Below are 18,487 nucleotides of genomic sequence, written 5' to 3'. Positions count from 1 at the left end.
TCTCTCTCTCTCTTCACCATGTGTCCCTTCATGCAACATGGACGAAAACTTCACAAGGTGAAATTTGCATATCCGCTAAAATGTACATACAAGCTTTGCAAACATTCTGGAAAAGATTTTTCCTTCTAGAGAGGTACTTCACTTGCATTTGCATGTCTAAAGCACCTCAAGGTCCACTTTTAACAAAAGCAAGCATGTCATGACAAAAATAAGGACATGAGAATTATAATTAAAGGCAATAAATGTATACAAGAGATGAAAATTCCTCAAGAACAAGGATCAACAACTGCCCCTGCCCCCCCACTGGATGACTGCAGTGAAGTTCCTCAAACACAAACAAATAAGATCAGCACTGAGAGACGCAGTGCATTTATAGATTGCCTGCTGAAAGATAATATTAACAATCAATAAATACGACAATGGGACAATTCAGGCCACCTATTACACATAAAGACTGGTGCATCTGGGCAGTGGACTATGATTCGTAGAAGCAAACACAAAATTGGCTGCAGATGAAGGAAATAGCTAAGTTTCAAACAAATTCCACCCTCAATAACAGAGACAATCCTTCCTCAATAATACCTCAAAAAAGTTATTCCTCTCTAGAGAAGCTGAAAATTTTATCAAAGCATAAGCACAGAATGAGTGGATGTGAGACCATCTTCTTAGGAATTATCTCCCAATCATAACAACCTTATAGTTGCACTCAACCTCCTTCAATATTTGATCCAGATGAAAATGACTCAATCACACAAAATATCAGAATGCTCTGTAAAGGCCAATGACGTTAGAGGTGGACAAAGGTGAAAAAGGCATTGTATTAGACCTTCCTAGTGGCAGTAAATTCTTACAAACTTTCTACATGAAGAATGAGTAAAGAATCTCATCTTAATGGACATCAGCTGGTACAGGTGGCGAGAATGAACTGACGTCAGTAGTGTAGATTGAATCTTCATGAGCACTCCAAAATCTTGCTTCTTTATGTTCTTCCCATTTAAGAATCTCTTTCACATATTGGAAAGCAGCATCGACACTGGATCGGTCTTGCGCTCTCAACTGGAAGGTAAATAGCTTGTGACCTGTCACATTGATGGTTTCAAAATGCTTGAACTTGTGAGCTATGTATGTATAAGCTTGCTGCGCCAACATTTGAGGAGTATAATGAGATGCCCTCACAGGATCAAAGTCTGCAAACCACTCACAAACTGTGAGAGGCACTGTGTGGATTTTTTTCTCAAATGAGTCATATTTGTTCAGCAACAGGACAACTGGAGTATCCAAAAAGCAGGGATGCCTCAGGATACTTGCAAACAGATCTCGACTCAGTGACAGCTTGTTTTGAAGATGAGAACTTCCATCGGTCCACATTTGGTCATATTCATCTAGAGCCACACAGAATATGACAGCTCGTATATCTTCAAACATTTCTAACCATTTCCGGCCTTCAATCATGCCCTTTGCATTAATCCTGATGAGGTGATATCTGTATGAAAACCAATGCCACTATCCCAATGAGGTGATATAAATATAGCCTTTGCAGGAATTATAATAAGCCAATGCCTTTAGGATTGGAAAAAAGAGATAAACCTGGATATTTATGGTAAGATTTAAGTACGCTCAAGACATGATTAAAGTTTTGAAACACAGATTGAAACACAAACGTTATAACATAAGTTTTGTTTTGTTTTGAGAGCCAGCTTTGCTGTGTGAGGCACTTACACCCACCAAGCATCTCATGGAGAACTCTTTCCCCCCACCTTATTTATTCGGTGCCACCTCAAGTGTGGACTCTCCATAATCAACTGAATCTTAGAGAGTGGAGAAGATACCAGGACCCAGGCATACGGGACTTGCCTTCGACCCCCAGGCCTCCTGCTCACCACGCTAAAACTCCATAAACCGGCGCGTGCTCAAACTAGAGCTACCATACCCATACCGGGCGTCGGCTCAACGGTGGAGTCACCAAGCATTCAGAGTCTCACCCAATCTCCTCATGCCCTGCATTCAATGTGCTCCGTACTGCTCATTTACTCACTTGGGGAAAATATCGTCATTTCCTAGTGAACATAAGGATGATAAACTTTATGAAATGCTAGTGAAAAGCAGTTTATGGGATGACTTAGGAGACCAGAAAAACGACAGAGATCCAAACGGATAGAGGGAAAATGGCATTATTGAGATATGGAGAAGCAAATACTTAAGACAAGCGGACACATTAAAAAGAGCATGAAATCTCAGGGCCCTCGCAGTCACTGTTTAGATCTTTTTACTTTCAAGGGGGGACATACAAACCTAACGAGGAAAACAATTTGAAGGAAAAGCCCAACCATTCCTTGGTTGCACACGTTTAAAACCAAGAGTATCAAGCCTACCAAAGGCAGCATAATAAATAGGGATAAACATTGAAGACAGAGGCACGAGTGTGTGGAGTAGATGAGGAAAGTGCACTCCACAAATGAGCCTCCAACCACAGAAATAATAAAAAGACTACGGCATCGCAATCCTCGTGAACGGATTGTTAGAAGAGTACCATGCATACTCAAAGGCCCCTTCTAGTATGATGCATTGTACGCAAACCAGATCTACAGAGCCAACAGTTTGAGCTTCAGTAACTCTAAGTCATTGCTAACTCTCAAGATAGCTAACACTTTCGGCTTTAGTAACTCCAGATAACTATTGGCTTTGTAGATAGCCAGCATTTAGGAAATTGTAATCCCAAATTAGAATGGAGCAAGAATGTCCGTACATTTAGACACCCATGAAAGCCTCCCTATATCCTCAAGCAACTTTATCACTCTTGGCTCTGTGAATACCACAATTCAAGCTGCTTCATCACAAATTGCACAAAAGACCGCGCAGCGTCCATAAGATCAGACATCATCGACAAGCTTCCCAAGCCCTCAATCAACAAATCCAAGCAATGCGCTGCTTATGGGATCAAAACAATGAATGAAGACTCCTCATCCTCCAATCTAATCATGACCACAAATTTGCTTGCATTGTCAATGATGACTTGCACTACATACTACAAACTCGAATCCAAGATAGGATGCCTGATGAGGCAATTAATAAATTCCCCCATCACAAAACAATACCTACAACTGAATCATAGATTGCCTGCAAAATTGTAGTGCCCTTGCAACAAAGCGAAATAATTCACGGCATGCTTGTGCCTCACAGCATTCCACCCATCTGTGAGGATATTGAAGCCATAATTCGCCCAATAATTCTTTATGAGTTGCAATCTTGTTCGGATTAGATCAACCTCCTCCCACAGTTAACTCATGTGCAAACCTCAAAGCCTCGCACATAGGGACATTCCAAACCTCAAATAGCCCGTACTTGTACCATTCACCTGCTTTGTGGCATCTCCCTCTTTACACCCTGCTTGGAAATTCCTCTCATTCGAATCTTGAGAGTTATCTGAGCTCATAACCTCCTCTCTGCAGCTCTCTAATCTGTGAAGTCTCAATGTACTCATACTTCAAGATAGTTTGATACTACTTTGGGGGCTCAAGAGCCTCACAACTGTAACTGATCTTATGGTGCCATAGGAGGTAAAAAACAGTAACATGGCTCCATATTTCATTGCTTTTGCGACCACCATTGTAGAGGAAAAGCTATACAGCAAAGGGCAGATATGGTATCATATGAGTGAGGAAGAGGAAAAAATGAAGACCAAATACATCGACAGTGAAGAGATATATGATGCAGACTCGAGCAAGAACAATGAGCTGTACAGTGAAAAACAGATGCGGGCATTGGTCATTTCAATGACCTCAGGACCAGGCCATCAAAACTTGGCATTCATCATTTGCAAACAAAATTGATGGCAATATAGACACAGTCCAAAAGCTCTAATCTGATAGGACTAGCAATTCAAGTATGAGGAGCATATGAGGCTATGATTCCAAATATAAGTGAAGAGAGTATGAGTGTGGAGAATAAGAGCTGAAAGTATATTCCATAACTAAGCCACTGAACACTCAAAATACATATAGACTAGCATTATATTTAAATTTTCTAAAATTGTGATGACATGGTGAACTAGTTCACAAAATAGGTAGGGGGTATGAGATACTTTAGTGTATCTAGTCTCACAATTTATAAATACCCCGTAAGTGACAGCGTAGAGACCAACTCTTACACCAGAATGCCATTAAAAACATCCCTCATGGGAAGAGAGGGTTAATGAGCACTCAGCCATGTGCACACATGATAACATAGATGGTCCGGCAAGTAACATGGCATACAGCCACGTGTATGGCAGTTGCCCACATAACAGGTCGACAGACCTTGTCTGCCACGTGGCAGTCAGCAATTTGGCCTGGTCCTGGTCAGCTGTACTATTTTTCAGTGGGGGCCTCCTCTTGGTCAGCCTGATCAAGCCCTACATAGGCCTTCCCTTGCATAACATAAGAAGGGGATTACACCCTCCCCTCCATCACCTAACCTTGACTTCACTCCTTCGCCATTTGAGGTGTAGAAGTCCTTGCAAGCAAGACAACTAACCAGCCAAAGATTTCACACAAGAAAATTCAGCAAGTAACCCAAACACAAATTGGGGGAGCTAGAGTGTTCCTGCTCAATAACAAGGACACAAATTAGCCCCAAACCCTTGGCGACCCTTTCGGTATTTCTTTATTAATTGGAGAGTCCAACAAATAGATTACACAATGAACTCAATCTCAGCATTCAGTGCTCTTCCCACACTCAGCAGGCATCAAAATCCCAAACATTAGCCTTACTGTGCCCTGCTCTCACACCCCAATGACAATGGGCATCCATTTCAGTGCAAACACCTGCATAAAAATTGGGAGCTGTTGCTAGCAGCCCATATGAGGTCACGCAACTCCCCAAACTGCCACAAGTGTACCCGGACTCACTGGAGTACCCAAGCAATGGATTTGAAAGCATAGTTACCTTGCCCCAAAGTCCTTAGGAGCATGGACTTGCTCTGCAAGCATTCACCATGTACCCTGCCAAGCAAGTCTCTCCAATACAACTCATAGCAAATAGCAATCATAACAAAAACCGTATGATCTCTTCACCAGCCTGGCATTCGTAAGCCCGAATGGCATAACCAAGAACTCATACAACCCAAAGCTGGTCCTGAAGACTCTCTTGGACACATCCTCTGGACGAATGCATATTGGGTGATACCCACTCTTGAGATCTATGCGACGGAAGATAGCTGACCCCTCCAATCTATCCAAGATATCGCCTATTCTTGGAATAGGAAATCTGTTTTTTATTGTTATCTTGTTTAGTGCACGATAGAAAATGCACATTCTCCATGAACCATCATTCTTTTGCACCAACAGAACTGGTGAACAGTAAGGGAAAGAACTGGGCTGAATCAGTCCCCCTTCACCTGGCTCATGGTTTCTTCTTGTCGAGCTGCACTCACCCTATAAGGTGCCACTATATAAATTGCATGATCCTCATGCCTCAGGTGGAAGTTTGCCTGGCAATAAGTCATAAAAACACTCTCCAAACTGATTAAGAAAATCTGTCCGCTCTTTATCTAGCTTAGAGATAGACTTAGTATCCTTAGAGATAGGCTTAAGAAAATTGTGGATCGTCAGACTTAGTATCCTTTGCAAAAACTAAATACGCAGAAATATGATGCTCATTACTGAGCATATAGCTTAAGCAGATACAACAAGGAATGACTCTCCCTTAAGTTTGACATCCAATACATGTGTCTTCCCTCTATGCTCCAGGGAGGTCTTTCGATTTGAACTCTGTGACACTAAGGCACACCCAGAAAAACATCACAGCCCTCAAGAGGCATTACATAAAATTCCTCGCTGTCCACAAAGCTTTGTATGCGCAAACAGAGCTTTCCAATGATAGGGGTAACTGTCCCACTACAAGGTGGCTTAAAGAGAACAAGCCTGCCAAGTTCTTGGTATCTAATTTCTATCCAACCAAATCTAATGGGTTTTGCACAATCTTGATTTTGTTTAGGATCTCCCGGAGCCCTTCACCTTGTTTGAGCTTCAATGCACAGACTTGGTTCTAGAGGTTGAATTTTCTCATCGAGTTATTGGCTTGTACCAATCCTTGAGAATGACCTAGGCAGATGTTTCGTGGCTGATAGTCATGGTGTAGGTGGATGATCTTGCAGCCTTGGCCATGATCCTAACCTGTCTTCAAGTCGTCTTCTTCTCAATGAGCCCTTGGAAACATATAAGTATTTAGGACTGAAATTCATGGACAACTACAAATGGAAATGCATGTGAGGAGAGGACGCTTCTGGGTGGCTTGAAGGCTTTATTAGTGTCCAAAATAAATGCAAGAAGGCACACTTGTGGAATTGGGAAATGAGAAAGTTTTTGTATACCATGCTTGTGCAAACAATAATCCTTTACAGGTGCCCAGCTTGGGCACCCGAACTCTCTAGGATCTACTAGTGGAAAAGAATAGAAACTTTATATAAATGTTTCCTAATAGGGGAGTTAGGAGTTGAGGCACAAACACCCTATCCCATCCTACTAGCTGAAGTAGGTATGATACCTCTAGAAGGAAAGGCATTGTGTCAATTCATGGCTTACCTCAACAAAGTTGAGAAGATGGAGGCCAGTAGGATACCACAAAAGGCGATGGAAGCTTGTTCAGATAACCTTGCTTCTTGCCATCTTTTCGTTGAGAACTACTTTGGCTTGCAAATCTCAAAGAAGCTCACCCCAACTCCGCTCAAGATGAAAGCCACAGAATTGATCAAAGTGAAGACGCTCACAAGGAAGATAAATGGGTTGGTTACAAAGATGGAAAGCACTTATCAAAGACTTCAAATCCAAACCCAAAGACTGTCAATCTTGAACTGATGTAATGCATGCTGATTATCTCTTATAATAGACTGTAGCTAACCTATAATAATCCCGAAGATGCTAAACGCCATGCTCGTGCAGACAATAATCATTTACGAGCGCCCAGCTTGGGTGCCTAGACTCTCTAGGATATACTAGAAAAGAATAGAAACTGTACATAAATGTTTCCTAATAGGGGAGGGGGTAGAGGCACATACACAACAGTAGATACAGAAGAAAGAAGATAAAGCACGAACATTTACAAAGATGGTAAGAATAAGAAAAGGAATTTCTAAAGAGCAACTAGCTTGAGATCTTGCGGAGCTGAAACAAAATCCCAGAAAGTTATTTCAGAAATTGCATGGCAACAAACCTCAAGAGAGGAAAGCACAATGGGAAGACATGATACAGGTTGTCAAAAGCCTTTACGAAAGAGATGGGGAAGGGAAAATTCAAACACAATCAAACTATCAAAGTAGCAATGCAACTATAACTGAGGAGGATGTGAGTAAAGATCTGAAAACACTAGCTAATTGGAAAGCTGCATACATGCAAGGGCTAGTAGTGGAAATCTTGACAAGGGGAAGTGAAAGGATAGAGAAAATGCTGACCAAGCTTATGGATATGGATCTAGAAGAATTCCTTCAAAATGGCAGCTTAGTAGGATTGTACCAATCCATAAGGGGGGAGATAGCAAAGATAGCAAAGAATTATCGGCCAATCATGGTGAGTAGCCTAATGGCAAAGCTATATGGCACTATCCTTGAGCAAAACGTCAGCAAATGGGCGGAGGAATAATGAGTCAGAGCACAATTTCAAGCAAGGTCTCATCCCAAACACTAAAAACTTGACCATTTGGTTGACATAAGGGTTGCAGCAGAAGGTGTATACTGTTGCTTTGTAGGTTTCAAGAAAGCATTCGACATAGTTCCACGCAAGAAGTTGTTGTACAACCACTGGTAGATGGATCATGTTCCAAGGAAACACTGTCATAAGCACTGATATAGGAGTGAAGCAAGGATGCCCCCTCTCACCAACACTTTTGGCCTGTTTATTGATGATTTGGAAGAGTGGATGAAAATACACAGCAAGGAGAGTGTGCAGATTGCAAAATACGATTTGCTAATGCTTATCTACGCAGATGATGTGAGCAAGGACAAACTTTAACAGAATTATATCATATCATCTCTGAAGGGGGGCGCCGCCAGCCGCCAGCTGCCAATAGGTCGGGTCGCCGCCAACAGTAACCGGCCTTCGGGATCCCCAAAGGGCAGCGAACAGATAACAACCAGCAAATACTCAATTTACAGCTACTTAGAACTTTTCACAGCAAATAAAATCAACTTAGAACAAAACACCCGAGAGCTAGATCGCCCCAGATTGGCCCTAAACTTCGGTATTTTTTTAACTTTTATTCAGAAGGCATACAAATACAAGAATGGCACTGCAGTGAATCAATCCACAGATAGCTAACTGAATAATATGTTCACAAGCACTTCCACCCTGCTCTGCAATCACAGAAAAAGGTATCCCAGTCCAGTGCAACATATTCCATGGCAGCCCTTTTTCCGAATCTAGCTAAGGGTTCTAACCTGGCAGCTCTGATACCCACTAGGGGAGTCCTGGCAAGAGAGAAATCAGCCCTATCTGTCTTGATAGTTCTGAATACCCGTCAAGGGAGCCCTAGCAAGACAGAAGCCAACAAAACAACCACACTTGGCTGTTCCTAGCAAATAGAAAGTCCAGCTGCACAAAGCAAAAGGATCTAAAGGTTTTGAGGCAGTAGGAAAGCTCCCGGAAAGCAATCAACCGAAAGGAAAACTCAAGAAACCTAGAAAAAATAGCAAACAGCGAAAAACGAAATTCCCTAGCAAGATCTCTGGTGCCTTGGCAGATGAAAATCAACAAAGACAACCCTGGAAAACTTGCAGGAGGAGAATCGCCAACTCTTGAAGCCTCCTAGTGAAATTCGCAATTCTTGGAAGCACCTAGCTGGCCTAGCAGATGAAGAAAACCTGAAATCTATTTGCCAAAAGAGCTCTTTCGCAAATTGTGAAATCCTAGAACAAGCCAGGAAGCTCCTGCAAACTGTGGAATTGCCTGGAACAGCCCCGTGAACACCTAGAGCAGTGAATCACCCTGTTTGGAAGCAGAAAACAGCTTGAAACAGTGTGCAGACTGGAAATGCATGCCCTGGCAACACCTGGATGAATTGCGATTTCTGAAATCAGCTCCGGAACAGCCTTGACGAATTGTGATTTCCTGTAGCAGCCTCTGAAGGATGCAAGTTTGTGTCATGCTCTAGCCGAGATAGCATGACCTTGGAAAGATCGGTGGGCATTTCCCCTTAGATGACCGACTTTTGTAATATTTTATGTGCGTAAATAAAATGGTCAAGGGAAGTAACTGCCAAGGTCCTAGGTGAGGGTGTATTGGCATCGACTAGGTGGTTTTGAGTGCTTAGGCCTAGGTGCACCTAAATGTGTGAGAATGCCAAGGGGCAAATGTTTTAATTGTGCCCCAAGAGAGGGGTAAATGGTGTACCAAGCTAAAGGTCTAAAATGATGACGTGTGTCAAGGGAGAACCATCTAGGGAATTGTGGGCTTGTGGATAAGCATGAAGGAATGAAATTACGTATCTTTGTGTATGCATGCGATCCATGAGAGAGGCTAGGAGGACAAACACGATGCCAGCGCCTGTGACTGAATGTGATTCGACGTAGTAAAAGAGAAATAAGAAAAATATCGTATTATTTGGACCGGTGTTAAAAATAGTTGATCCCTAAAAACCATTGTTCCTTGAAACCGATGCAAGTGGCATTGCAGTAGGAGCAATTCTCCTGGCCAACTCATGAATTAGAGTTGTATGCCGTTGTCCATGCTTTGAAAACATGGAGACATTATTTGTATGGATCAGAGTTTTATGTAAATGTTGATCATGATACTCTGAAACATTTCAGTAAACAACCTGACTTGAGAGGCCGCCAAGCTAGGTGGGCAAAACTCATGCAGGAGTTTAATTTGACGATTCGGTACCGAAGAGGGAAGGATAGTAAAGTTGCTGATGCGTTGTCACGCATTATGCATAACATGAGTTTCACAGTGTTAGAGAGTGCTCTAATGGCCGAGATTAGAGAAACTCAAAAGGTGGACGAGTTCGTCTAGAGCCTATGGCCTAAGGCTCATATGTTAAAACCTGGGAAAAAGGATGACCTGGCATCCAGAAAAGGCCAAACTTATGCAAGATATGCCATAAGGGATGGTATGCTAAAAAGAAATAGCAAGGTAGTAGTACCTAGTCAGAATGATCTCAGGCAGAGAGTCATTCGACAATGCCATGATAGCCCATGTGCAGGACATCCAGGAGTCGAGAAGACATATGATCTCGTGAAGTGAGATTTCTTTTGGCCAAAGATGAAAAAGCATATTCATGAATATGTGACACGTTTTTCGTGTCAGGTAAGTAAGGTAGAACGGGTGAAGCCACCCGGACTTTTACAGCCCTTGGAGATACCACTAAGTAAGTGGGAGAGCATTTCCATGGACTTTATTGTAGGGCTGCCTACGACACAAGGTGGATATGATTCTATCCTTGTGGTGGTTGATCGTCTTACCAAGATGGCTCACTTCATTCCAACTAGAGAATCTGTTAGTGCCCCGCAAGTGGCGGATTTGTTTATTAGACATATATTTTGTCTGCATGGATTACCCAAATCCATAGTGTCAGACAGAGATGTCAAATTTACCGGTCATTTTTGGACTGCGGTATTTGAGACACTAAGGACTGAGTTGGGAATGAGTAGTGGGGATCATCCAGAAACGGATGGTCAGACATAAAGAATCAACCAAATTTTAGAGGATATGCTTAGAGCATATGTGTCATTGAGGCAACATACATGGGAAAAGTGGTTGCCATTGTTAGAGTTTGCCTATAATGATAGAAAACATTCCTCTATAGGGTTCAATCCATTTGAACTGAACTATGGTTATAGACCAGTGAATCCAACTATAGTTGGAATACCTCAGAAAGTGTCTAGTGCCGCGAACTTTGTGGTTCAGATGCGAGAGATGCTAGCACTTGCAAGAGCTAACATCCGCCAAGCTATGGAAAGAGCTAAGGCGTATACGGATGAAAGCCGATCCGCTAGAGAATTTAAGGAAGGAGAAAAAGTTTTTCTCAGAGTTCCTTCGCACTCTAAGTCTTTGACTGCAGGAGAGCGTGCTAAGTTATCACCTCGATATTGTGGGCCGTGGTTAATTCTAAAAAGAATAGGCAAGGTAGCCTATAAATTAGAATTGCCACAGGGGTGTAAGGTGCACCCAGTGTTTCATGTTTCTCGTTTGAAGAAATTTTTGCATACAGGTGACTCACTAATCGAAGGTGTTGTTTTGTTTCAGTAGATAGAGGATAATGCAAGACGCAAACAACCAAGAATCCTGGACCGAGGAACAATGTAAGTGCGCAATCGGAAGATACCCACGGTGTTGGTTGCATCGCATGGTCTACCTCTATCAGAAGCTACTTGGGAATCCGTATACCAGTTACGGAGAGCATTCCCAAATTTCATCATCGAGGACGCTGATGCTTGAAGAGGGAAGAAATGTTATGCTCTAGCCAAGATAGCATGACCTTGGAAAGATCGGTGGGCATTTTCCCTTAGATGATCGACCTTTGTAATATTTTATGTGCGTAAATAAAATGGTCAAGGGAAGTAACTACCAAGATCCTAGGTGAGGGTGTATTGGCATCGACTAGGTGGTTCTGAGTGCTCAGGCCTAGGTGCACCTAAATGTGTGAGAATGCCAAGGGGCAAATGTTTTAATTGTGCCCCAAGAGAGGGGTAAATGGTGTACCAAGCTAAAGGTCTAAAATGATGACATGTGGCAGGGGAGAACCATCTAGGGAATTGTGGGCTTGTGGATAAGCATGAAGGAATGAAATTACGTATCTTTGTGTATGCATGCGATCCATGAGAGAGGCTAGGAGGAAAAACACGATGCCAGCGCCTGTGATTGAATGTGATTCGACGTAGTGAAAGAGAAATAAGAAAAATATCGTACCATTTTGCTGTCCTAAACCGTAAATTCCTATTAATTAGAAATTCTTATCCCCGTGACACCAATCGCTAGCAGGTCTTCTAGGTCGGGAGAGGGGGGGTCAGCCTCAGCCTACTCAGATCAGGTCCAGGGTGGGTCGCAAGCAGCACACTCTAACCCCAGACTGAGCTGGGTCCCTGGCTCTTAGAGACAGCAAAAGGGCCCCCAGCTTATTCACAGGCCACCATGGACCTTCCAAGGGGGAAGACCTTTGCCACAACCCCTATCAGTAAACACTCCTACTCTAATATCGCAGCAACACCCAGCCCATACACATTGCATTACAAGCAAAGGATCAGCTCAGACCCACAGGAGGAGATACACTTTCTACTGCAGGACGTAAGGGAGCTCAGACTCATGATTGCAGCTCTCGGGAAAAAAGTAAAGGAGATGGAGAACCATGGCAAGCAAGAAATCATACAGGAAGTACTACAGATACACAGGGAAGTAGCACCTACACCACAATTGGTAGCCAAAGTCCAGGACATGGTTACCAATCAGGTTAAGTCGATAAAAGAGGAAATCTCAGCAACAATGGACAACAAAATCAATAAGCGTGAAGTATATGGAGAGGTACAAGAGCAGGAAAAAAGGGCTGCTAATGCTCGATGTCTACGCATTGGAGGACTACTTGAAAGTTGGCATGAAGAGAGCCTGGCAGGAAAAATTGTTAATATTATTGGGACTTAAAGGACATAACCATTGTGGCTTTCATACTGGGATACAAGCTAAAGTGGTGCTCAATCATAGGAAGGCAAGAACCAAGTTTCTTATGCAAACAAATAAGTTGAGAGATACCAAGGTATGGATCTCAGACGACCCCAATTCAGCTCAAGATGAAATCTGCCCTCAGGCCCCCCTATTGGCGACAACGCTCCTTGCTTCCCTGCAGAACCTTAGCTTGGTGGTTAGGCCTAGATACCTTGGGTCAAGTTAGTTAGTTGGGGTTAGGTTAGGTCAACCTAACTAGAGTGAGCTGAGTCATGGTTTGGTTAGGTTAGACTAACTACCTGTCCTAACTGTCCTAGAGGTCTTTAGGTCAACCGACTAACTGTCTTAGGTGACTTAGGGACCCCCCACCTGAAGAAGAAGAAAAAAAAAACCAGCAAGAACAATTAGTTCTCTATCCGATGGGAAAAGGAGGAAGGGGAAAAGATACTGAGAAGGATAAGGACAACCTCAGCAGGTGCAATCAAAGCTTGAGGATGTCAACAAATGCCTCAACCGGAGTGGACTTGGAGTGGACAGCCGAGCGATTCATAAAGGGTCATCATCATCAACCACAGTCACATCTGCTTCCACAGGAGTTACCTCACTTACATCTACACCCTCACCTGTCTCGAGAGGGCCTGTTTCAGCCCTACCACTGAAGTCTACTTCAACCACGCCAATCAAGTCTATAGCTTTAGCCACCCCTCCCGTGACACGCGGCGTTTTGTTGGAGTCCTCTTCCTCCACTGCATTTGGAGACCCCAACCATTCCACCACCCAGGTCACCCCCACAGGAGGTGATGCACACAGGGCCACTATTCTCGACCTTCCCATCGCCTCTCTCTCAGTCAGCCACCACTCCCTCATAACACTGGGATTACTTCGCCACTAACTCAGTCTTCCATCTCTTATCCGATTGGGACCATTGAGAGACCCGTATATGTACCTCAGGCATCCGCTCTCCTTACTCAGCTTGCACGACCACCGCCCACTATCCTGCCACACCCTACCACTTTTGTACCTCAGCCCTTTCAGTTTCAGCTCGGACAGGGTCTTTTCAATCCACCGGACAGATGGGAGACTTTACTCGTGGAGGTACATAGTATACGAGCCAGGGAAGTGGAGCTGACCCGCTACACACATGAGTAGGTCAGGTTCACTCAGGACTTGGCTCGGATGGTTCAGAAGCAGGCTCGTCATATTCAAGAGCAGGCCAGTATCATCCAGGTGTTGAGGCACGACATGGTTCAACTCCGGGAGGAGCTCTCCTCTACTCGTACAATTACAGGGAGCACACCGGTAGTCGAGCCCAGATTGCGAGCATGCAATCGGTGATTGAGGAGACGTCTAAATGGGTCAACATGGCCAGACAGGAACCCGCAAGGGCAACCGTTTCGGCTACCCTCGTTGAGCAGCAGCAAAGAGCCAATAAGGCTCTCAACATCAGTCTGCTTACACAGATGAGACCAGGGACACGGGGGAGTGCGTGGATCAGGAGTAGTAGCAGTTCTCTACAGATCCACCCTTTTGGGGACCATTTCAGTAAAATAGATTTTGGAACACACCACTAAAAGATCAAATGTTATTAGAGCTATTTAAATCTAGCCATTTGTATTTGCAAGATGTGTTTCATACCTTTGATTGAAAGAAAAGTTATTTTGTGTCTTGCTGAACTGTTAAATATATTTGTTGGCTGTAAGTTCTAGCTGTTGCATAGATGTGGTGTTTCTACCATTAACATCATCACATTTTACCACAGGTTTTTAAAGTTGTACTTATAGATGCATTAGAGCAGTGGTCCATTTCAATGACTTCCTACTTTTCCATCATGAGACTCTTGTAGTCTCCTGAAAGAGTCAACCCCTATGCAAACAACTATGAGAGCACATCCATGTTTTACCATTTGACAAACTTATTTTGAACCAGAAAGGACCAGACCTTCAGAAACTGGAAAACTACAGCAACAAGATAAGTAGGAATGGAAATCAAAAGCAAATACAACAGTAGAAAGGATGATGGACTAGAAACCAAGTAATCAGTTTGAGAAAGAGTGTGATTTCAAGAATAGAGCTTCATTGTGTAAAAAATCCTGCCAAAAAAGTATACAACAAGAATAGGAGAGGCATGCTAATTGAACCAGCAATTTTGAGATTACATGAATTCATCACAAAAACTTGAAGCAATGAATAAGCAAACCTTGCCACTGTTCCCTTTTTACCAGTACACATTAACTCTTACAAGAAAACTTAAGGATTACCAAACAAATGCAAAAGAATGGTATTCACCTGACTACTGCAGAAGATTCATCATAATTCTCATCATATGCCTCTGACATTGAGCTCCTTTCATCCAGGGAAAACTCAACCTCTGCAAGACTGGAACCTTGTGTGACTCCTTCGGCATATAATATGTCATCGTTTGTGGGTTCATAGTCATTTGCTGATATATCAACAACCTGTAGATTATGCACAGAATGATAATTAAAGCATACAGAGCACCAGCTACAGAAGATAGGACAGTCCCCAATGACTGACAAGGATTATAGAATATTAGCACTTGCTGTGTAACGCAGACCATGCCTAGTAAATAGATTGAAGTAGAAACATTAGGCACAAAGCTGGTAAATAGACACTTGTCTTATGGCAAGCAAGCTTTTCCCTCCCTTTTTGATAAGAAAGGAAGTGTGACAATATAAATCATGTGCATGGAATTCACTCTAAAGCATGCTCGTATTTCTGCACTGTTGGAAAGTCATCCTCATGGGGAGGCATATTGCCCTAATATTTGCGAGGACGCTTATGATTGGTTGGCTGACGTGAACCCTGTTGGTGATTGGACCATGCAAACAAGGGGCATGTGATTGGCTCACCAATGCATGGGCAACTACGTAGCAGAAAGCTTGTGGTGATTGGTCTTCTAACACATGGCAGTTCCGAAGGTACTCGTAGCTGGTCGTGGCGGTGACTGCGGTGGTCTGCAGTGGTTCTATTAAATCATGAAGAGTCAACGTTCTCTGTCCTTTTGTCGAGGTTGTGTGAGTCGTGAGCTTGGAGCTTAGGCTCAGCTCTCTATTCTTACATATCGAGCAGCTGCTATCAAGAGTAGTAGGGTTCTTAGTTGAGTCATCTACATTGTATGAACTGCAACAGGGCCGGTCAACATGAGCAGGTTGAATGAAGTATTTGCCCCATGAAATGTAGTCGTGTGTTCTTCTATAGTTTCTCTAAAAACTTTAATCTATTTGCGACTATTCGCTGGTTCTCTTAATTTCTCACTTGAGAGAGTATAGTGTGAGATCTTTGTCATCGTCAACCTCTTGGTAGAATGCAGATTTGTACTCGGCCTCGGTAGAAGAAAGAGCAACTGTAGGTTGCTTCTTGCTGACCCATGACACAACTCCAGATCCAAGTGAGAAACAGTACCCTGTCACTGATCTCCTGCTGTCCACGTCTCCTACCCAATCCGAGTCACAGAATCCGGTCAAGATGTTGCCCTTGGTATAGGTGATGCCATAATCAAGTGTGCCTTTGATGTATTTCAGCACCCGCATCCCTGCCCTACAATGGTTCTCCCGGGGCTTATTGAAAAACCTGCTTAGTACACCAGTCGCAAAACTGATGTCCGGCCGTGTATTGCACAGGTAAATCAAGCTGCCCACAAGCCTTCTGTACTTCGCTTCGTCCACCAGTGGTGATGAATCCTCGTTTGAGAGCTTCGCCCTGCATAGCCTCCATCCACCTATCATCGCCCTGTGCCTCTTCAAGACACTTGGGTTCATCAACACGGATCACTTCTGTCATCAAAGCATAGTTGACCAAGTGTTCCTGCGTCCTTTGCTCCTCTAATCTCTTGGACCGGCGGTGTTCGGATGGTTCCTCCTCAATGGTTGGAGGTTCTCTACCATCCAAAAGCTGCTTTACCCACTTTGGGAATGGCCGTTGCTGTTATGGTTCTACAGGCTCTTCTTCATCTTCTTTGTCTTGAATCCTCCCAAGCACCGTTGGAGAAGTTCGGTCTACTATTGGTGGCGGTACTGGATGGATATCCTAGTCCTGGTTGTCTGGGAAGAAAGCATTCTCCTCCAATTGATGCGGCTGTTCTAAGAAGACCACATTGCGACTTACAATTACCTTCTTGGTAACAGGGTTATAGAGACGATAACCCTTCGCCTCTTCATTGTAGCCCAAGAAAATACACTTCCGGCTCTTCGGTTCCCATTCGGTCCTGGTAGCATCATGGACATGCACAAAACAGTCACATCCAAAAACTCTGAAATGTGCAGCTGAACGTTTCTTACCAAAAAAGACTTGCAGTGGAGTCATCCTGTTCACAGCCTTCGTGTAGCTACCATTCAGGATGTAAACTGCAGTGTTACATGCTTCAGCCCAGAAAGTCTTCGGCAAATCTTTCCCTTTCATCATACTCCGGCCCATTTCGCAGATGACGCGCATCTTGCATTCTGCTACTCCATTTTGCTGTGATGTATGTGGCGGGGGTTTCTGCCTCTTGATTCCGTGACTTTTGCAGTAACTTTCGAATTCAGTTGATGTGAACTCTCCACCTCTGTCTAATCTCAATTTCTTCACCTTCCTCTCCGTTTCTTTCTCGACCATTACATGCCATTCCTTGAACCTACTAAAAGCCTCGTCTTTAGTCTTCAGAAAGTATATCCATATCCTTCTGTAGTCGTTGATCAACGTCATGAAGTAGTAGGAACCACCCAAAGCTTCCGTCTCCATCTTTCCGCAGAGGTCCGTGTGAACGAGCTCTAGAGGAGCCTTTGCCCTGCTGGCCTCTTTAGGAAAGGGAAGCCGATGCTGCTTGCCCATCATGCAAGCTTCACATACATCGGGCAGATCTAAAATTTCTAGTAGGTCAGCAATCATTCCACTTTTATGCATCTCCTTCAAAGAACTAAGGTTTAGATGACTAAACTCTCATGCCACAGCTTAGTGTTCTTCACATCCGCTCGAGCACTGAAAGCTGAGAGTTCGTAAATATTGTTGCGCCGTGTACCTTTACCAACGACCTTCCCTTGAAGATCCAAAATCTGTACACCATTCTTATCGAATTGAACTTTGAGGTCCCGATCCATGATCGCGGAAACGGACAACAAGTTCCTCTTGATATCTGACACATAAAGAACATCGGACAACTGTTTTACAACTCCATCTGACTTGAGAGCAATCGTACCTTTTCCTTTTGCTGGACATTTTGCATCATTGCCGACTGCTACCAGGATGTCATTCCCTACCGGCTGTAGAGAGGTATACCAATCCTTCCGACTAGTCATGTGACACGATGCACCACTGTCAATGATCCAAGGTTCATCCGCAGGTACATGAACTGCCTCCGTGCAAATCTCCTCAATTGCTACGAACAGCTCTATTGGTGCTGCTTGCGCACTGTTGCTAGACTCTTTCTTTACTCCGTTCTTCTCATCTGCAATCTTCTTTCAGCACTCATTCTGCTTGTGCCTTGCCTTGTTGCAATAGAAGCACTTGATCTTCTTCTTTCTCTTTTTATCATCAGAAGAAGATGGGTTACCAGAGTCCTTACCCTTACCTTTCTTTGATCCGGTCTACATGGCAACCTCGATTAGAAAAGCTAGTTGCAGACAAGAGAATTGTGCGCTTTCGCTTTTTGTGTGTGACCTTGTGAGCGTGGCACTTCTACCGGTTAGGCCTTGTGAAGGTACACATAGGTGTAAGCTGCGAGCCAATGTAATAGCTTCATCTCGGGGAGACAAATTGAGGCGAGGCAGAGGCACCTAGGCAGATGCGTAACGTCTTGATACGTATCCAAAAATTGACTCGACTAGGAAGCTCATCAGCCGACCGTGACTCGAATGAGTGCTTGCTACA

The 18,487-nt window shown here is 43.6% G+C and overlaps 1 protein-coding gene across 4 annotated transcripts in view; it reads right to left on the bottom strand.

The window, feature by feature from the left end:
* Nucleotides 1-549: 549 nt before the first annotated feature.
* LOC147892371 (extra-large guanine nucleotide-binding protein 3-like) overlaps nt 550-18,487 on the bottom strand; it is an 80,787-nt gene continuing 62,849 nt past the window's right edge. For 2 of the 4 annotated variants that reach the window (XM_087386922.1, XM_087386923.1), the window contains 2 exons: nt 14,909-15,078; nt 550-1,483 (listed from right to left, as the gene is read on the bottom strand). In XM_087386922.1, the coding sequence (XP_087243048.1) occupies nt 889-1,483; nt 14,909-15,078 (765 nt within the window). In that variant the 3' untranslated portion in view covers nt 550-888. The remainder of the gene's footprint in view (nt 1,484-14,908; nt 15,079-18,487) is intronic. The other 2 variants (XM_087386921.1, XM_087386919.1) reach the window with 1 other exon arrangement.

The sequence above is a fragment of the Dipteris shenzhenensis genome, chromosome 16, assembly GCF_047967505.1.
Source record: "Dipteris shenzhenensis isolate YYH24624 ecotype China chromosome 16, Dip_SZ_1.0, whole genome shotgun sequence".
Taxonomy (NCBI): domain Eukaryota; kingdom Viridiplantae; phylum Streptophyta; class Polypodiopsida; order Gleicheniales; family Dipteridaceae; genus Dipteris; species Dipteris shenzhenensis.
Note: the sequence above shows the minus strand (reverse complement) of the source record. Positions and strands in the feature narration are given on the sequence as shown.